A 21,648-nucleotide genomic window follows, 5' to 3' on the forward strand; every position below is an offset into this window, starting at 1 on the left:
GACTGGATAAAGATATGGTATGTATATACAATGGAATACTACTCAGCCATTAAAAAGAATAAAGTAATGCCATTTGCAGAAACAAGGATGGACCTAAAGGTTATGATACTAAGTAAAGTAAATCAGACAGAGAAAGAAAAATACTGTATGATATCACTTATATGTGGAATCTAAAAAAAAAATACAATTCTTTTTTTTTGTTTTTTTGGGGGGCAGATAATTAGATTTATTTATTTATTTACTAGAGGGACTGAGGATTGAACCCAGGCCCTTGTGCATGTTAGGCATGTACTCTTACCACTGAGTTATGAGCTATACCCTCTCCCCCTAAAAAAAAAATGGTACAAATGAGCTTATTTACAAAACAGAAAGAGACTCATAGACATAGAAAACAAATTTATGGTTACCAGTGGGGAAAGGGGATAGGGAGGGGTAAATTAGGAGTTTGGGATGAGCAGATACAAACTACTGTACACAAAATAGACAAACAACAAGGTCCTGCTGTACAGCACATGGAACTGTATTCAGTACCTTGTAATAGCCTATAATGAAAAAGAATACGAAAATGAATATATATATGTATAAATGAATCACTATGCTGTACAGCAGAAACTAACACACATTGTAAATCAACTATACTTCAATTAAAGAAGAAGGCTTTTGTAACAACAACAACAACAAGTCCTCTGCTCTATGTTAAGTGCTCCAAGACATCAGCTATGCAGTGACTGTTGTTAACAGCTAAGTCCTGGTCAGGATGGGTGAGTTCTTCTGGGCAAACCATCACCAGGCCCAGAAACCATCGTAGGAGCGCTTACGATGGTGTTGGCTCAGGACCTCCCCTTGGTCTGTGCAGGGCAGCAGCCCCAGACAAGTAGGAAAAATACTCCCTCTCTACCAGCTTCCTCGCTTTTCCACGTTTGCAGACCCCTCCGATAGCAGGGCTGGCTGGCCTTGAGCTACGATTGGTCTTTACATTTTAAAGCTTTTTTTTAAGTCAAAAGAATGCTATTTCATGATATGCAAAAAGCATATGAAATGTACATGGGCCCATGAATAATTTCATTGGCATGCAGCCACGCTCATTCACTTGAATATCATCTGCGGTTGCTTTTGCTCTACAATGACAGAGTCGAAGAGATGCAAGCAACAGAGACCGAACAGCCTAACATATTTAGGCAAAGCTTGAAATATTTACTGTCTGGCCCTCTGCAGGAAAAGCCTGACAGCGCCTGCTCTAGAGCCCCCAAGTCCCAGGCAGATATCCAGCTGAGGACACAGGTCCTGGAGCAACTGAGAAGAACCACTGTAGTCACAAAGATTTGCTGCGGTAGGGAATTTGTCAAGGCTCCCTCAGCCTCCCTGAAGTTGATGCAAGTTACAAGTTACAAAGTACCATCAATTTAAATCAACCCACGTACAAAGCAACACTAATACATGAAAAGCTGTGCAGCTAAGGTCTGCCTGAAGACTGAACTTCCCCTGAAGCCCCAAGGAAACTCAGGTTTCTTAAGACTCATGAGGGTTATGTTTATCAGGCTGAATTTACCAGCTCTAAATGACAGGTTCCCTTTTCCAAGCAGATACAGAGGACATGTCAAATATGCATCTCAGGTTGTTTTGGGATTTGGAGGCAGGCTGGATAAACAGAGTGAGCCCCACCCACACCCTGGGTTGTAAAGATACAGGAGACAACATCACTTGCTGTGCTGGAGACTCCTGACTCTGAACCACCAAATCACTCCCTGGTCAAAGCACAGTTCTAGACAGCCTTCATGTACATTCATGGGGAACTTCTTGATATGTTTACCCCACCCCAATCTCCAGAGCCACAAAATGCTTGTCAGTAAGTGGTCTGCAGACACAGAGCTCCCTTCCCACTCACCCAGCCACCCCGCCCAGCCCCACTCTGTGGCGCATTCATTTCCAGGTCCGATGTCAGTCACCTGTGATGCTGAACCCATTCTTAAATCCACCTTGCTCCACTGCGAACATCCATCCAATGATGCCTCCAATGGGGGCCAGAGGAAGCAGAGAGTACCCGACGGTCTCGGGAATGGTGCTGATGGCCGTGTAGGAGCGCCCGTGGTTCATCACCACGTAGGAGTGGAGGTCGGTGTTGTCAAAGACAATGGGAACTGGGCTGCTCCCCACAAAGACCTTCCCTTTCACCTTGCCGTTAACTCGCTGTGGGGAACCTGAGTAAGAGACACAGAAAGAAGTCAGCCCTTCAAAACAGGATCGTATGTCTGGAAGCATCTGTGCCACACAGCGCTGGGGTAAAGGGCTTGGGGACAAGGGAATGCAGCTCTACTCCCCAAGAAGGCAATTCCAGTGAGCGCATCTGTGAGCCTCAGAAATTCCAGCATCGTGCCCCCCTGCCACGCTGAGTGATAACGTGGTCAGCAAGAAAGTAGGAGCCACTGTGTGGTGGAGGAACTTCAGAGGCAAATAAAACAATCTCAGGTGAAGGAAAGTGTCACAGGGGATCTCAGACGAGGTGACATATAACTGATCACTGTGAGAGTATTAGTCCTTTCACTGGGACAGCAGGGCTACACGGGATGGGACGTTTATTAACTGAGCATCTCTGGCTCAGGGTTGTCCTACTACCCAGGGTTAGAACAGCCGGTCTGAGTCCTGGAGATTCGTTCAGCCCCAGCCAGACAGACGTGGCCATACTGCACGCCACGCAAATAACGCCCTCTGACGCAGCACCAGCTTGTGGACCGGGGCGTGTTTGTGGGTCACTGTTCCATCTGGACGACTGGGAAAGATGTGCCACTTACTACGGCATGTTTAAAAGCTGTCTTCATAACTGCCAAAGAGTATACGTCGGACACCATTTTTGAAAGTTAGATTAATGATAAATGTTAGCATACACTTCAGGGAGACTATCTGAAGAGATGTGCACAAAACTGCTAGCAGTGGTCAGCTCGGGGTGACATGGCGAACTTTCATCTTCTATACTGTGTATCTCCATCCTGTTCAAATATTTATAACTTGCATATATGTCTTACTGTTTAATCGGGAAATGATGAGATGTCAAGAAATGAAGCTGTTCTTGTATTTGAATAAGAAAACTGAAGGTTACTTACTATAGGACTCAGCAATCCTAACTCCTAGGTGTTTACCCAAGAGAACAGAAAACATATGGCCACACAAAAACTTGTACATAAATGTTCTTAGGAGCATTATTCATACGAGCCAAAATGGGAAGCCACCTAAATGTACAGCAATTGATGAATGGATAAACAAGATGTGGTATATCCATGCAACGGAGTATTATTCAGCTAGAAGAAAGGAATGAGGTACTGACATGTTAAAATATGATGGACCTTGAAAACATGGGTGCTGAGTAAAAGAAGCCAAACACAAAAGTCACATATTGTATGGTTCTATGTATATAAAACTTCAAGAACAGAAAAAAAATTTGACAGAAAATACATTAGTTGTTGACAGAGGCTGGGGGATGAGGATGAATTGAGGGTAACTACTAACAGACCCAGAGTTTCTTTCGGGAGTGATGCAAACGCTCTAAAATGAAAAGTGACAGCTGCACAACTTAGTGAATATACTGAGAAGCACTGAATGGTGTACTTTAAATGAGTGTGTTACATCTTTTTTTCTTTCTTTGGAGGGAGGAGATAATTAGGTGATTTATTTGATGGCAATCCTAGGGACTGAACCCAGGACCTCATGCGTGCTAAGCACATTCTCTACCACTGAGCTGTACCCTCTCCTCCTTGTTCTTACATCTTTTGGGGAAAAAAACCCACGTTGGACTGTTCCGGTTTGATATAGAATTAAATTCTACCAGTTACTGACTGTACTTATCAGGTTTCTCTTCCCAGACTGTAAATGACTAGAGACAGGACTTCCACCCCGGACTCCCTGGCTCCATCTCAGCAGAGCTTTCCGTCCACAGCAAGTCCTCGGGACGGTGTGTGGAGTAACCAGAGGCTGAACGCGCTCCCACCCGGGCGCCATCACCCGCGTTCTGAAGACCCCCTGCCAGGCGCTACACGGGGTCGCTGACACGGCAAGGCACTCGGCCCACGGAGTGCTTCTGCGGAGAAACGGTCTCATCACGCTGGGGAACGCTGTCCATTAGAAGACTAATACTGAAAAAATGCCTCCCCCAAACTACGACAGAAGCGAGCAGGAGAGCCAAGCAAAGGAAACCAAACAAATTTTTCTCCACCAAACTCTGAGCTCAAAACATGTTTCAGAAGTAGCAAGAATCCAACAAATATTTAAACCACAGAACTATTTCGGGGCGGGTATATAACGCCAAAACATGTAGCCAAGGAATCCGTCCTATCTACGCTTGCTGCCAAACGCAGCGGGTCAGCGTTCCCAGCTCTGACACTTGGCATGGAGAGAGCTAACGAGATTGCTCTTTGAGCAACGGTTCACTGCAGATTTTGGAGGATTCCCCCAGGGTGAAGGAGTTATAACAGCCAAGCCTAAACGAAGCAGCCAAGGCACACCATCCCCGGGGCGGTGGGCTTTGGAAGAAAACAGGAAACACATTTTATAGACCATAAAAAACCACGCCCCCAAATTAACACGCGAAGTGTACGTTTTCTTTTGTTGCTGAGGATGGCAGTTAATGAAACTCCCTAACTGTGACCCAGAAGGAAACTTTTTTTGGTGGCAAATCAAGATAACTGACATAAGTACAGCTATGAGCAGGGGATCTGAGAACCAGAAAAATATTCCCCAACCGAGTGTTACACAGTCAAGTTTCACAAAGCAATCGAGGCTCCTCACTGAGCACACCGGGAAAGTGACGGGTGACAAGTGCGGTGACGTGGCATCTGAGGGACAGATGTTCAGTGTGGCTGGGTTGTGGTTTTGTTGAATTCTACTTCCTGGCTTCAGACCCCACTAGGTCTCCCTCTCTGAGCGACCTGTTATCTGGGCCACCTAGATTTCTGCAGAGAAGCTTCTTCTGACCATCTGAGAGCATCAAGAATGGGGGCCCTTTTGCAGGCAGAGCTCGGAACTGACATTGGCCCACAGCTGAATCCATTTTGGAGTTGGCCCTACAGTGGGCTTGGGGTCCCGTTAGCTGGCGTGCACCCCTGACGCCCCACCATCACCATGCTGTGACTTCAGGGGCACAAGTACGGGGAAACTGAGCGGGCGGGGGGCTGAAATAGACCTGACCCGCTATTACTTTGGTCGACGCCAGCCCACTGTGGACCTGCTGGAGCTGAGCGACCGTTAGGAGGGCCCGGTCTGTGCACAATGCCAAAATAGGAGGTTTGAAAGAAATGGAGAAAAATGAGGGGCACTGATAATTCGTGGTCCAGGCTGCACAATTTCAACACTTCAGCTTTTGTTCAGCACTAGGGGCAGCTGTGAAGATGGGATCCCAGTGGCAGTCATCTCCAAGATGCGGAAATAGCCCAGGAAAGAAAGAGACCTCATCTGGTTGGAGAAACAGGTACTCCCCAAGGAACACTCATCAGAGACGGACAGGCAAGAGTGGGCAGTGAGAGATGAAACATTGTGCAGACTACAATCACCACCCACCCTTACAGATCTGGGTAAAGGCAAGATGTCAGAACAAGCACTAAAACAGAAACTCCACCCCTCCCGTCTCCCCCCGCCGCCCACTGAACACACAAAAGCAAAGTACCTTCTGCAACACACTGCCGGCCGTTCCCCGTGTAGCCGGCCACACAGCTGCAGCAGAAGCCGGTGGCGAAGTCCCTGCACTCGGCGTGCACCGAGCACTGGTGTCTGTTGTTGGCACACGTCTGGCGGGAATCCGTGTTGTAGCTGAAAACTGCTCAGAGAGAACACAGCACACCCGTCAGCGCCTCCCAGGGCCCTGGACCACGAGGCTGCATGACACTGCGCACCCTCAGCCCTGCAAGGCTTGACCTCTGCTCCGGCAACTCCAACACGGGACTGTCTGCCTGTAACCTCCAACACAGCGTGGTGGCCCCATCACTCAAACCACCAAGGCAGGTGGGTCTAAAAGGAGTTTGCAAAATCGCAGGGGCAAATTATCAAAAGCTGCCATCATCCAAAGTGCTCAGTATCACTGAATCACTATGGGGTTCCTGCCATCCAGTATCAATCATTTTGCTTGTTTGTTTAAAATGTTTTTAATTTTTATTTATTTCTTAATTTTTTTAATGGAGGGACTGAGGATCGAACCCAGGACCAACTGCATGCTAAGCACGCGCTCCACCACTGAGCTGTCCCCTCCCCCTGCCATTATCGCTCTTAATACGACATCCATCCAATGCAGGGGAAGGTCAGCTTCATATTTTGGGGGGGATCCTTAAAATATTTTTAAACTAATTTTTTATTATGGTTAACTATATATAACATACAATGTGCCATTTTAACAAGTTTCAAGTATTTTAGAACTTTTTTTGCCCCCTTCTTCCCAGCAGGGGGTATGTCGGAGGCTCTTAGACTCTGAAGCGGATGAGGCGTAATTCCTCAGTCATACCCAGTTAGAAAGCCTTTGACTCAAGACTCAGAAAGAACTTCTCCCTATTTCAAATTTCTCCCTCCCGGGTTCATTTGATTGGAATTATGAACTCGCTCATTAAACTTAAAATCCAAGAGCAAATTAGCTGGGAATGAAGTTCAAACGCACAAGAGGGGGTGGACTTTTAGAGGGGCTAGCGACCCAGCGTACAACTGGCTGCGGTGAGTGAAGATTAAAGTATTATTTAACCCCAGGTAGATTCCATGTGTCCTCCATCCCCAGGAGGGAACTTCCTGTGTGTAGGAAGGTGGCGTTTGGAGCCGAGAACCCTCGGGCCCTACGCTGAACGCACGTGACACTAGTGGTTGCTTAAGTCCAGCTCCCGGGGGGTCTGTGATGGCCTACGTATCCGTGTGTGACCATTCAAACAGCACCAGGAGGGCACTGCTGGCTACAGGAGACGGATCTTTCTAAGAAAAACAGTGAAATAACTGGGGCAGAAGGCAGAAAAACAGCTGATTTAGACCCCTTTGGGTCTAAAATCTAGGCTTTTATTCTTACTCGAACCAAGACACGACCATAAGCTGTCGGGGCTGCTTGTGATCTCAGAGTGACGGCTTCACAAACGCGAATTTCAGAGATACCTAGGTAGGGTGGGGGCAGGTTGAGACTCAAAACTCCATCGTTTGCAAGGAAACACACCCAAGCCACGTTGGGGCGATCACTCTAGAGACCCAGCTGTAAGAGAAGGGCGGCCCGGACCGGGAGATGTCAGCATCGCTCTGGGAAATCCAGGGCGCCATGTGCGTGAGGGGAGCCCCGAGACACAAACCCATGCCCTCATCACGCCACTCAAGGGCAACCTCCCCACTTCTGTGCCTCTGAAGTCAGTAAACACGTGACTCCTGGCCGCCAGATCTGGTCCAGGCTTTGGGTTATTCAAGAAGAAGAAACATTTATGACTACTGCGATGAGACGAATCGCAGCAGGTAAGAAGAAATAAAAATGAGCGAATAATGTGGAATAGTGGGGATTTTTTCTGAGGGCCTTCAGATAACTTCACGGTAGAAGCTGTTGCAACTCGGTAAACATCATTTAAAGGCTTGGACCATCCCATTGATAGGAATCCTAACGGGTTATAGGTCAACCTCAAGAGCTGAAAGTAATAGACACAGTGCAGCTTGAATGTCTTTTATAAAACAAAGCAAAGCCTGCCAGGGTCCAAGTGGCGAATGTGGAAGAATCTGATCGAACACAGTCGACGAGAAGATATTCTACTTCAAAACCATCTTTGAAAAGGGATCTACTCATTTTGTATTTTTAAAATTTTCACAGGCCAATTCTGAAGCTGACAGGACCCAGGAGGAAAAATAATCAACCATGCCCCTTCCAAAACCGAGAGGAAATACATGTCAAACACAAACCGTGCACAGAGCCAAAGGAACTTCTAAAATGTTTTTTCAGGTGGGTGAATGTATTTCTGATCCCAGAAGTCACAAATAAGAAAATCTGACTCTCAAAATAATTCTTGAACACGTTTCTCTTTACAACAGAACAGTCAAAAAAAAACAGGCAACTTGAAAGAGGCCATACTCCCCAGTCTCCATGACCCCAGCCCCAGTCTCAGAAGCTCCCTTGGAGTCTTTGAAACCCATGCTCTGCAGCTGTGGGCCTGGCCCCTCGGGCCCCAGGCTCTCAGCCTTACAGACCTCCGTGTAACACACGGCTGACACCCTCCAGCAATGCTCCCCCTTCTGGAAACCCAAGCATCCAAGAACGTAACAACTGCTACTTAAACGGCCTTACCAACTCCTGTTTCCTCAACTTCGTCCACGTCTATGACCTGCGGCTGCTGCTGGGGAAACCTCTCCACCGGCAGCTGGAAAGACCTGGTCCTCTCCGTGGGGGCTTCCAGGGGTCTCTCAGTGGTCAGGCGGCGCGGGGAGAGGACGCTGGGCACGTTGTGCGTGCCAGCGTCTCCCCTTCTCGGAGCCTCAAAGGGGAAGGATGTGGTGCCCACGTCCTCCAGGCCCAGATGTGTCACCGAGTCATAATCTTCATCGTCATACTCTGCCCCGTCGTCCACTTCAAGGTTCACGTCCGAGGGCACCACGCCGCTGGCGGTGGCCGGGCTCCCAATCTCAAACACCCAGATGCCCTGCCGCCCGGAGTTGCTGCTCCTAGGAGGAAGGACAGGCTTCTTGGAAGCAGGCCAGCAACCCACAAACAGTCCCCCGCCAACCAAGCAGGAGCCCTGGGGATGTGTGTCGATCTGAACCTCATCGCCCGCTTCCGCCCACGGCCATGGTGGGCGCTGGAAGAGCAGGTGCGGTCACGTCTGGTCGTCGCGGGGCTGCCACCACCCAGGGCTACTCGGTGAGGCTGTATGCAGTGGTGCACAACCCTAGCAAAGGCTTATTCTTGGTGGTCATTTGAGAGGCACCCCGTCAGGGACATTTACAGGGCTTAAAATACGATTTATACTAATTGCTGGTCATGAGTTTTACCACATGAGCACCCTGTTGACTGAAGACATCTGTCTTCTCCATCATTCTCTTTCCATGGCACCATGTGTGATACAATAAGAAATACGGTTCAATAAAAATATACTTAAAAAAAAGAAATATGACTTTGGTGTTTGTCTGGTTCTGGCATAAAATTCCTAGAATCCTTGTCGTCTCTGGAGTGATGAGAGTGTCTTTGTGTATGCTAATGAGATGGCTGGGGGCTGGGGACCCTGGATAACTTCAGGATGGGTGCTGGTCACCAGGAGGTTGGAATTTTCAGCCCCACACCCTGACTTCCAGGGAGGGCAGAGGGTTGGAGATTAAATATCACCAACGGCTAAGGATTTGATCAATCGTGCCTACATAATGAGAATTCCTTAAGCATGAGGCTGACAGAGCTTTGAGTCGGGTGAACACATGGAGGTGCCAGGAGGGTGGTGCGCCCAGAGAGGGCACGGAAGCACTGTCACCTACTCTTCCTCCCAAACCCGGCCCCCTGCATGTCTTCTATTTGGCTGTTCCTGAGTTGTGTCCTTTTTAATAAACTGGTCATAGTCAGTAAAGTGCTTTCCTGAGTTCTATGAGCCAGTCTAGAAAATTATCAAACCTGTGCAGGGGGTCATGGAGACCCCTGATTTAGAGCTGGTTGATCAGAAGCTCAGGTGACAACCTGGGACTTGCGACTGGGCTCTGAATCCGGGGCCGTCCTATGGGACTGAGCCCTTCAGTGATGGGATCTGCGCTGACTCCAGGTGGTTAGAATCAGAACTGAATTAAACTGCAGGACATCCAGTTGGTGTCAGAAGAGTTGGCAAATTGGTTGGTGAGGGAAAAAAACACACACGCATATTTGGTGTCAGAAGTGTTATGTGTGAAGACAGTCCAGACTTGGTTTATTAGCAATCCCAAGTGTTAGCCGTGGGCCCTGGAACAGGTCTCAGTTTGCCTTTTTATGCTCATGGGATGTAGTGAGACAAATGGCATTTGGACTCTAAGGGCATTTTATAGTTCCAAAATGCAGCAGAATGACCCTCATCTCTACTTCCTGCACCATCGTTTTTGCTTTTCTACGTGTGTGATTAAAGTGTTCCTATCACAAATTATGCAAAATGACCAGCTTATACCATGGAAAGAAAGGACATACATTACTCAGTGGGGAACACTAAGCAAAAGGTTGAGATGGAGGGAGGGTAGAGCTCAGTGGTAGAGCGTGTGCTTAGCATGCACAAGGTCCTGGGTTCAATCCCCAGTCCCTCCACTAAAAAAATAATAATAAATAAATAAACCTAGTTACCCCCACACACACACAAATAAGTAAATAAAATAATGAAAATTAAAAATTAACATAAAAAGAAGACTGGGGTGGGATAGAGGACAAGGAATCAGGAAAGTCCTGCAGGAATTGGATGTCTAAGCAATCTGTGTGCCTGGGACTCAAACAAAGGCAGCGGCGTGCAAGAACTTGCTTGCACCAGCTTGCAGAAAATTAAATTATATAAACTTGCAATTAAATAAACGATAATTAAAAGCAGAGGCAATAGAGACTCGAAGCTCATCACATCCGAATTACATTACTCTTAGCTATGTTCTTGAAGTTATTTGAATCCGTTGCCCCTCTTGGGTGAGAATGCTACGTAATGGTTCACCTCTTGTCAACCCCAGGGTAAACGACATGATGTGAGTGGCTGCAAACGGGCCACGGGAGGAGTATTGACACCGCGGGAACAGGCAAATGCTGTAAACGAGGTCTCCCCCCAGCCCTGTAAAGCCAGTCGTTAAGCATGTACCAGCACACCATTAAAGGGCAGAGGAGTTCTAGGCTCAACCGACAATATGCAGTTGGGCGGGGAAGTGATTCTTTTTTTTTTTTTTTCAAATAATGGGAGAAAAAAGAACTTAACTTTAAAAACGCAGTCTGAGCTTTCCCCTCTTTTGCCAAATTCTACAAAACAGCCCAAGAGAGCACTGTTTCTACCATAAGAACATCCTCCCCTAGTCAGTGCAGGGGAAAAGGGTTTTTTCTCAGCCTGGGGTTCATAGCAGGAGATAGTTTTGAAGAACTTGTGTTTCTAACTTTATACTTGTGGAAGGGACGGCAAAGCAATTTCAAATGAGAAGGAGATCCAAAAAACAGGACACCTGTTCATTCTAATACGTTCCCCTGAGGTCATGAGGGAAAAGTACTGTGTAATATAAAAACTATCTATCTATCTATCTATCTATCTGTATATATATATACAAAATTTAAATCCATGGGAATATTTTTAGGTAATGTTTTATGATATTCATTACGTTGTCCTTAATTAAATAGTAACATGATTGTCTCATTAAGGGGAGAATCTACTGAAGAGCAAAAAAGACGCATACTTGGCCAAGTTTCCAATTGATTCTCTGTCGTTAGCAAATATATTATAAGCTCCGTCCGTCTTCCATATCAATCCCACTAAACCTTGGCTGAAGGCGACCACCGCGGGAACCTGGTTCTCATCCTTCTTGGAGAAGGTCGTATGGAACTGCAGACCATCTTCAGGATAAAGGAAGATGGCGTAGGAGCTGGACTCGGACGAGGCCAGAACCGCCTGGAACGTGTTTCTCTGTGAAGATGAGTTAAAATTCAGTTACTCAGGAAAATATCTACAGATCTTAAAATATGCTACTCACCAGACTATGAAAAGGCAGCGAGATGGCAGTACTGTCACCTTATCCTATTACAGCCGTTATCTTGTAATAACCTTTTTTTTGAAGTTATTTTTAAAATTTTTTAAAATTGAAGTACAGTCAGTTGCAATATGTCAGTTTCTGGTGCACAGGACAATGTCCCAGTCATGCATATACATACATATATTCGTTTTCATATCGTTTTTCTTTAGAGGTTATTACAAGATATTGAATATAGTTCCCTGTGCTGTGCAGAAGAAACTTTTTTAAAAATCTATTTTTACATATAATGTCTAACATTGGCAGACTCAAACTCCCAAATGTATCCCTTTCCACCCCCTTTCCCCAGTAATAATCTATAAAAATACTGAGTCACTATGCTGTACACATGAAACTAACAGAATGTTGTAAATCAACTATACTACAATAAAAAACAATTAACTGGAAGAAAAGAAGTACTTCTTAAAGTTTCCTCTTAGCCTTTTACTTTTGGTCTAATTTTTTGTGGGGGGGTAATTAGGTTTACTTATTTTTATTTGTTTAATTTTTAACAGAGGTACGGGGATTGAACCCAGGACCTCGTGCATGCTAAGCACACGCTCTACCACTGAGCTACGCCCTCCTTCCAAAAAGAAGCACCTTTGTAGCAAGGACCAAGTATCCCAGGATAGTTCCACTTAAGTATCTCTAAGGCTATGTCAACAGGAAACTTCCTAATTAACTAACAAATACCTTCTGCATCACTGTGACCCTAAGGTTAACCAAAAATTATAGAGATAGTACCTCCAGACAGTGGCCTAAATCTCACTCAATTTTAGCAAATTATCCTCAGAATTTGTTTCCATGGCCATTAAACATATTCAGCCACAGTCCTTATTTAGCATGTATTTATTATGGCCAAGCGCCACACAGTAAGAAAAGACATGAGCTCCGGGAGAGAACAGAGCTGGATCCAAACCCTCGCTCTCCTCATCACTGGCTGTGTGACCTCGGACCTGTGACCTAAGCGCTCTGGGCCTCGACTTCTGAATCTGTAAGATGGAGATAAAACCACGGACCGTGGAGAAATGTTAGGAGGACTCTGAGAAGGCAGATGAAGGGCCAGGCACAAAGGAAGTATTCCTTAATGTTATACCGCTCCTATGTGCCAGGTGTTGCCCTGCAAAGAATACAAACACGTGATTCCGCACTGAGAACTGACAGTCCAGGTGGGAAGACGGACCTGTCGACGTAACATCGCCACGCTGGAGGACAGATTCCAGGACTGAGTCGTGTGCACGCCCTCCAGGAGCCGCAGGGGGAGTGCCTGAAGCGGGGAGGGGTGTGGGCAGAGGAGGCTGAATGCTCCAGCAGGAGTGAGACCCAAGCAGGGAGGGGCAGGGAGAGGCCGGCAGAAGCAGCGAGCACAGCCAGCACAGGAGACTGCGGGTAACAAGGAGCCAAACGCCGGGACCAGGGAACTGCGTAACATTTAACACAGCTGCTGCAAGGGGGCCCAGAGAAGGAAGGGGCGGGGACTCGGCTGGAGACGCAGGTGAGAGCTCCCTGCAAGAGGTCAGGTAGCTGCCCCTCATCAGAAATTGGCAGCATTGTAAACTGACTGTATTTCAATATTTTAAAAACAAATAGTGAACGGGGCACACACTTGAGACATGGAAGGTTTTAAGCAGTTTTCAAGCACAGCAGTCCAGCAGGTAACACAAACAGGTGGCGAAGCCACATGTGTCCGACACGCCCACGCAAGACTCCCCAGAGCATGCTCTGTCCAGTGCGATGGGTCTCATTTGGGAGGGAAGGGGTTTGGCCTAAAGGTTCGGGGACAGCTGAACTAAACAAAAGTAAGCGAGCGTCTTTACTGTAGGGCTTTCCAGGGAGAGTCACCAAGAGGGAGACAGGGTTTTAGCACTTCCCAAACGTATGTGGCCTGAGGCGTCCTTTTTCTTGAGGACGGTCTTGTAGGACCCGTGTTCCCCGGCACATACTTTGGGAACCACCAGCCAGGACCATTCCCCATTTAAATGAAGTGCTTTTGGACCTTCCAAGTTTCTCTCTACCTTTTTTTTATAGCATTACTATAAAATGCTATAAAAATTAAATAACAGTGGAGCGAGATTATTTTTCCAAGGAGAAACTGAGGCACGTTCCAAAGAGTCATTCCAGATCTAGGGATGGTATTTTGACCTCTGCAAATACCCTCCGTCCTTCAAGGCCAAGTGCAAGCTCTACCCACTCGAACGCCTTTGCTGTCACCTCTTAGTAATAAATTCCCTGTTTATCTAGACACCATCTCCCACCATCCACCACCCCAAGTAAGAGCAGCCAGGGCTGCAATTTATCAACCCTATTCCTGCCACGTGGCCATCTTCTCAGGAATTGGCTTTTTGGGGGGGATGGGGGCAGGAGGTAATTAGGTGTATTTACTTATTTTTTAATGGAGGTGCTGGGGATTGAACCCAGGACCTCACGCACGCTAAGCAGGGACTCTACCACTGAGCTGTACCCTCCCGCTAGAAACTGGATTCCTTGACATCCAATCATCATTAAAGCAGGGACTAAGGTAGCCCTGCCCATAAAAGTCTTGGAAGTTTCAGAGCTGCAATAGACAGCCTACTAGATTTTGCTCTGGGCGTCCTGGCTTTATCAATGACGGGGGTGATGGCACATACATCAGAGCAGCACACCCCGAGAGACCAAAGCACACAAAGCCAAGCCACCGACTGCCTGCGCTCGTGCCTTGGTGCGTGCTTACCTTCTCCTCCTGGGCAGGGTCCTCGCTGGGTCCTTGGTAGGGTGCCACGGATTCCCAAGTGACAATCACCACGCCACTGGGCTTGAAAGAGACTTCTGGGAACCCTCTCTGGACACACTCTGCCGCCAGCCGAAGGACAGCGGGGGATAAGTCTTCCCGGTAATACACCTTCCCCAGGCCGTCTGTCGTGTCCAGGTCGGCCAGGAAAGGGGCGACAGCTCCAAAGGTCGGTGGGAAGAGCCCAGGATGGGATTCCTCGGCGGGGGGTTCACTCACGGCAATAAGGCCATTCGTGGTGACCTGTACAAAAACCAAGCATAGTTGAAAGGAGTGCAGGCACGACCTTCCCCCGGGAGACTGAGCTCCGCTCGCAGAGTGCAGTCACAGTGCATCCAGCACGACGGCGCGCAGACACGACGGAACAGGACAAAGGCAGGGCCGGAGCTGTAACACCCAGCTGGCCTTCCGGGGAGGCTGGCCCGGTGGAAGGCGGCTGGACAAGGATCCCAGGCCCTGACTCTGGCCTATGCCAGTCTCCAGACCTCGGGAAAGGGCCTTACACCTGGGGCCTCAGGTTTCCCACATGTGCGTGCGGGGCTCCACACACGGAGCACCACTCAAACATAAGCCATCTTTAAAGCCGGCGTTAAGTTACTCAACAAATGGAATAATCACTACACACCGGGGCTGCGCTAAGCGCTGTGGGTCCCGAAACAGGCAGAACAGAGGCTCTGCCTTCGAGGCACCCACAGTCCAGAAGACCACGGGGAGGGATTAACAGAAACAGATGATGAGACAATGAGTGTCACCAAGTCACCGTGAACAGGCCATGACGCCACCATCACTTTGAACAGTGTAATGTGTTAGGTCCCCAGCTCACAATTACTGCGTGTTCGCCATGCAGACCTCCTATTAGCATCTAATCCTCGGAAGAGCCCCTCAGATCAGTCACCACTATTATCCACACTCTTCTGAGGCAGCAAACGAGGCAAGAGTTACCAGCAAGGAGCAGCACCAGGGTCTGAACCCAGGGGGCCCGACTCCGAAGGCAGCCCTCTGAATCAGCACACGTACAGCCTTCCTGAAATCAGCTCTCTCTGCCCATGAAAAGACTCCACTGTTCTCCCCCAGCTGACACCCACACTCCTCGGGAAAGTGGGGGACGGGCGACAGCCTTCCGGGGGTGGGCGTGCTCGGGCTTAGAATGAGCTCTCGGCCCGTCCCACGTTCCTGTGAGCGTGCAGTGGCAGCGAACAGCACCACGCCAGTGGTCTTTTTACTTCCAGAGCCGGAATTAAAACAAACAAAAAATCCCTAATCCACTGGGAGAGCCTTGCCAATGGAGTCCTAGTTTGCACTTTGAGGCTGCAATTCAATGCCTCGCAGTCACCTAGAACGAAAAAGACTACGAAAAGGAATGCATGTGTGTCTGTGGATGACTGAGACATGGTGCTGCACACCAGAAATGGACACACTGTAAAATCAATAGACCTCAATTAAAAAAAAAAAAAAAAAAAAAAAGAACGCATCCCTCCTCCCCGCTAAAAAAGAGGCTGCAGATTGGAAGAGCACTTCAGGAGTTGCTCAGAAGGCCTGTGGGTTTTCCAGGTCACGTATTTCCCTCCCCTCTCCCCCTGCAGCCTTACTCGTCCATCCTTTCAGATCCCATTCCTGGAGTGGGGCGGGCAGACAAGCAGGAAAGGAGCTTAGGCCCAAATCTGCAACCTGCCAAGAGCCAGGCAAAAAGGCTCTGTGGTGGAGCTGATCGGGGCCCCAGGAAGGGAAAGGAACAACAGTTTGGGGAGTTAAGTACGGGCCTAGAATCCCCCCTTTTCACCAAACTGCACGGGCGGTTAGCTGTTCCGCTGACAGAGTGTCCACCACCGGCTGACGCCGGCAGTGACTTTCTGGAACGCAGGGACAGGCTGCAGAGAAGGGAGTCGGGGAAGGAGCTCCGTCCGGCTGGTCTCGCTCCCTCTTCTCCCCCACCCCATCCAAACATCTCCCAGCACAGACATCCCGGTTGGGTTTACGTGGGGGAGCGTGGGAAACCACTCACTCTCTCCAGCCACCAGAAGCTTGGCAGTTGCCGGCTACCAGTGGGAAGTGGTCACACACGGAGGCCGCATACAGGCCAGACCGCTCAGCTTCAAAAAGCTGTTTTTCAGTGAAATTTAAATCCGTCCAACCATTCTGAAAATGCTGCCAGTGTCTGTTATCATTTAGAATCTGGGCACAGCAATGTTTCTGTTTGCACGAGGCAGGCTTTAGCAGTGGAGTTTTAGACAAGTACCGCGGAGCCCTACAAACACTCTGGACAGAGGCCGGGTGACCCTCATTAGTGTCAGTGCTGGAAAATGAGCTTCCAGCCAGTCTCACGGCACATCCAGTTCACTTGTCTGTGATGATGGGGAAAGGTGAATGTCATGTACGGAGCACCCAGGAGCTTCCTTTGATCCTTACACTCCTTAGTAAGTGGTTTTGGTCTGGGGTTTTGTCTCTCTCCAGATACGCCCATTAAAGGCAGCTTGATGAGCAGCATTCCCTTACGTCTGGGTGCCAACCTCTTTTTCACAAATCCCTCCAGCTTGTGATGCTCTAACTGGCCTTGCTCCTTTTCTCCATCTTTTTAAAGTCGAGCAATTCCGTAGACAGGCAGGGGCACAAAGGGAAGGGCCTAAAAGCACTGAGGAGGCCAGGAGGCCAGACCTGGGTACAAGTGAGACAGGCTGGGGCCTGGGACCCTCTCCCGGCTGCACTTGCACCCAGACAAATGTCTCCTCGAGCAACAGGACACAAAGAAACTCTAAGAGACCAAAAATAACCATGTGCATGTGCAATTGGGGCAAATTATGAACAACAAGATACAAAATGACCAAAAACCCAACTGCCACTTCTGAGCAAAAGCAGGGACCACGTATGATCCCTGCACACAGCACCACCAAGGGGGTGGGCCGACCCCCCCAGCCCGACCCACCCATCCGACCCACCCTTGGGGAGCCAGCAAGGGAACCTGTTGCTTGTTTTCACCTCCTCCCACTGCAGCACGAGTCCCAGCAAAGACTTGCCTGAATTTCCCATCTGGCCTCTGATCAATTTCTATTGATTAAAGAGGCCAAGGACCAGGTTAGTAACCCAGTCTCCAAGGGGACCAGACGGAGGCCACAGAGATTCACGCGTGACACCCATTCACCCAGCTGCTTACACGAGGACAGCCGGCAGTCGGCCTTGATTCCTTCCTCTCTCTCATCCCTGGCCCTGTGGGTCCAGCCTCCAAACTATATGCACTATCTCCACACCCACCAGCACCCCTCCCCACCTCCTACATCCATACGACTCTCTCCCGCATCCCCCAGGGCTCAGAGGAAACACCCCTTCTAAGGGAGACTTCTCATCCACCCAGTGTAGGCCCCTCTGGCGGGCCCTCTTCCTCCCTTCCCTCACTCCCGACCCTGATCTACACCTCTGCCTCTTCTTTGCTTCTTTCCGGGCACAGACCACAGCTCGTCGCGATCCCATTTATGCACCTGCCGGCTCTGCTGCTCTCCTCACGGGCAGCAGGCCCCGGGCCAGGACCAGGTCCGTCCTGGCCTCTGCTGCAGCTGCAGGGCCTACACCACGCCTCGCACCCACCAGTCCCCTCCTTCCCGACTCCCCCTGGGAAGTGGGGCTGGCAGGTTCACGCGGGACAAGGCCTGCAGACCAAGGCTGTTGCAGCAATACTGACTGGTGAGCCACAGGAAGGACCGCAGCATTACGCGTCACCACGGTTCTTCCCGCTGGGGGGTGACGTGATGACCAAAACGGTCTGCGTAAACGTGTACTGACCGGGGAGGGGACAGCTCGGTGGTAGAGCATGGCTCAGCGTGCACGAGGTCCTGGTGCGATCCCCGGCTCCTCCGTTAAATACACAAGTAAGTAAACAAATAAACAACCTAATTACCCACCCCCCCCAAAATTTTAAAAGTAAGTAAAAAAATGTTTTAATGTTTAAATGTGAACTGATAACTCACATCTAGGCAAGTCTCTAGATCTAACTCCATTTTACACAAAAAACAGGGGACAGAAACACACTTAAAAGATATCAGAGAAATGTGACCAGCAAAACCCAGAATACGGGACATTTGGAAGGACAAACACCCAGTTTGTTTAATAAACACATTGCATGAAAAAAGGCAAAGGGAACCTGTAGATTTCAGAAGTCCTAAGAAACGTATCTACCAGACGTGATGTGGCATCTTTGCCTGGATCCTGACTTAAACCAGGAGCCAAATAAAATGTTTTACGAACCTATACAATATTGGATGGTATTAAGGAATTGTTATCAACTTTTTAGGTGTGATCATGATTCTGCAAGTTTTTTTTAAATTGAAGTATAGCCAATTTACAATGTTGTGTTAGTTGTTGGTGTACAGCATAGTTATTCAGTTATACATATATATTCCTTTTCATATTTTTAAGTTATAGATTACAAGATAGTAAATGCAGTTCTCTCTGCTGTACAGTAGAACCTTGTTGTTTATCTGTTATATACAGTAGTTAGTATCTGCAAATCTCAGACTCCCAATTTGTTCCTCCCATGATTTTGCACTTTCGTTTTTTAAAAAAGACATTTTTTAGAGCCGCATTCTGAAATATTTACAACGAAATAAAATATTTGGGATTTGCTGACAAACAATCCCAGTTTGGATGAGGGAGGGCGATCCGAGGGACAGGTGGGGACAGAAGTGAAACTAGACAAACCATAAACTGATACTTGTTGAACTGAGTGGTTCACGGGAGTGGATGGTAATGTCCTCTTTATTTGTGCATAAGTCTGAAATTTTCAAAAAGAAGCTGAAAAAAAGATACTGAAGTGACTGATCTAAAGTCGAGCAAAGAAGGGCAGTTAACTTTCACAGCCTAAGCCCACACGAACGCCCTCCGTCAGGAGGAGGGCCCAGGCACTTGCTGTGAATCCCTCCTTCCGCAGACTTGCCCACCGCTTCCCTCGCAGCCGCCGCCCCTCCCCTACCGGAGGCTTTCAGGAGTGTTAGTTGTGGGAGGTGAGCTGGACAGTGTTCCTGAGCAGAAGGTGCTTGTGAAAACAGGTTCAGTAATTTAAAAAAGTTACAGAGGCTTGAGGCCCCAGGTGCAGCTCCCATGAGTCCAGAAAGAAACACTGAATAAATACAAGTATTCACAGCCGTTGCCAGGATTATTTTCTGTGCACCACCTCTGTGCCAGCAGAAACCTTACGTGGATCACGGGACCAGGTTTTAGTTTTGATACGAACGTTGGTGAGGAGAAGGCTAATTGGAAATACATGTGCTGGAAAAAAAATTTTTTTTAATTGCTTACACGTCTCCAAACTCACCATGGTGTTTCACCTGCTTAACTGCACACAGGCGGCGTGTTTCTGCATCTGTGGTCCCCTCGGCCTCGAAGACCCTCACTCAGCTCATGTCCTTGGCAAAGTCCCATTTCTCCATGTGACGCCCTCCTGCCCTCCCCAAGCAGAGTTTATCACCAGCTCCTTTCTCTATCTTGTGTTAAAAAAACAAGACAACAGACCTAAAATGGAGTCACTTATGCTAAGCCCCATTTCACCAAACCAAGACTTAATTAACTGCAGTTTCCACTCTCCCGGAAATGCAATCTTAAACCAGTCAGTCAGGAATCACTTGATCAGCACTTGTGAGGTCATCTACTGGGGAGACCCCTGCCATCCTTTCATGGAAAGTAACTTTGCCATAACCAACCTGCTTTTTTAAAAAGTATATTTTTATTAAAGAGTAGTCAGTTTACAATGTTGTGTCAATTTCTGGTGTGCAGCACAATGCTTCAGTCACACATGAACATACATATATTCATTTTCATATTCTTTTTCACCATAAGTCACTACAAGAGATTAAATATAGTTCCCTGTGCTCTACAGTGGAAACTTGTTGTTTACCTATTTTATGTATATTAGTTAGTATCTGCAAACCTCCAACCTGCTTTTTTTGCCAGATGACTTCTTTTTGCCCCCTCCCTTCTGCCTACGAAAGTCTTTCTTTTGTCCAGCTCCTCGGAGCCCCTTTCTACCTGTTAGATTGGATGCTGCCCAATCCAAGTCAATTTTTGCTCAAATAAGTTCTTAACATTTTTAATATGCCTCAGTTTGTCTTTTAACCGTTTGCAGTCAGCACCTCGGGGCCCAGGCTTGGGTGCCCTGAGTCCCAGAGGCACCAGCGCTCACACTCCTAGCTGCAGATTACACAGCAAAACTCTTGTGAACTGAGTGCATTCCTGAGAAAGTGTCTGGATTACTGAGAGGAGGAGGAGTAGTAGTAGTAGTAGTAGTAATAATAATAATAATAATAATAATAATAAAATTATCGTCTTGTGGTAACTCTAACCAAATACTGCCTCGCTGAGGTTCTTGGTAGAGTAAATACCTAATTTTTTAATTGAAAAACAGTTACCTCCAGCACACTGACCATTGTAAATATCGCCCTAAATCTTCCTGACTGGTTCACGCTGGGATAAAGAAGTTCCTTTGGCAACGTTAACGGTCAGCTCAGCGTGTTTCCAGCACAACTTAACGTCCCCTTTACAGAGCACACCTGTTCAGTCACCCCAAGGCACACACCAAGCAGACTCTTCATCCAACAGGACCATCAACTTACAGCACAAAACGCCCCCCAGGGTGGGTGGGGGTGGGGTGTGGAGGGAGGCGTGGAATGCCAGCCCCCCATGGCTAACAGCTGGGGTCACTTACGTACAGTTGTTTCAACTGGACGGACAGTAAGAAGTGAAGGGGCACACCACTAACTCCTGATGGGGAGTGAGCCCTGTTTTAAAAAGCACTTCTAATCTCCTGTCCAGGTTTAAAGTGAATTTACAGGAGGCGTGAAGCCCTGGAGAAGGTCTAAATGCAGATACTCAATACGTTAGAATTGCACGTTATAGGTTCCTTACATTCAAGTGAGCAATGAGAAGTGAAACAAAAAGCCATCGTCTTCGGCTTACCGGGCCTCGTAGAGCTCCTCAGGGCAGAAAGCCGGCTTTAAAATAGACGTGGTTAAGAATACGGGAGGTAGGCACAAATGAGAAACAAATGGGCTCCTTTTAGAAAGGCAAATAGCTGTGCTGGGAAGACAATGAAATCGCAGGGAGTTGCAAGAACCAGCTTCCCGGGTGGGGAGAAGCCAGAACTTTAGGTAAAGTAATCAGGGCAAAGGAGGCAAAGGCAGCAAACGCTTACTGCTAAGTTTGAGGCCCTTTAATAACGCTGTTCGCATTTCCAAAAA

General features: G+C 48.0%; 1 protein-coding gene across 1 annotated transcript in view; it reads right to left on the bottom strand.

The window, feature by feature from the left end:
- The window catches only part of NID1 (nidogen 1), an 80,441-nt gene that overhangs the window by 44,878 nt on the left and 13,915 nt on the right, over window positions 1-21,648 (bottom strand). Inside the window, exons 2-6 of the mRNA XM_032491905.1 lie at window positions 14,375-14,674; window positions 11,335-11,561; window positions 8,267-8,640; window positions 5,651-5,800; window positions 1,947-2,198 (exon numbers count right to left, since the gene is read on the bottom strand). Of these exons, the coding sequence (XP_032347796.1) occupies window positions 1,947-2,198; window positions 5,651-5,800; window positions 8,267-8,640; window positions 11,335-11,561; window positions 14,375-14,674 (1,303 nt within the window). The remainder of the gene's footprint in view (window positions 1-1,946; window positions 2,199-5,650; window positions 5,801-8,266; window positions 8,641-11,334; window positions 11,562-14,374; window positions 14,675-21,648) is intronic.

Source organism: Camelus ferus, chromosome 11 (genome assembly GCF_009834535.1).
Source record: "Camelus ferus isolate YT-003-E chromosome 11, BCGSAC_Cfer_1.0, whole genome shotgun sequence".
Taxonomy (NCBI): Eukaryota; Metazoa; Chordata; class Mammalia; order Artiodactyla; family Camelidae; genus Camelus; species Camelus ferus.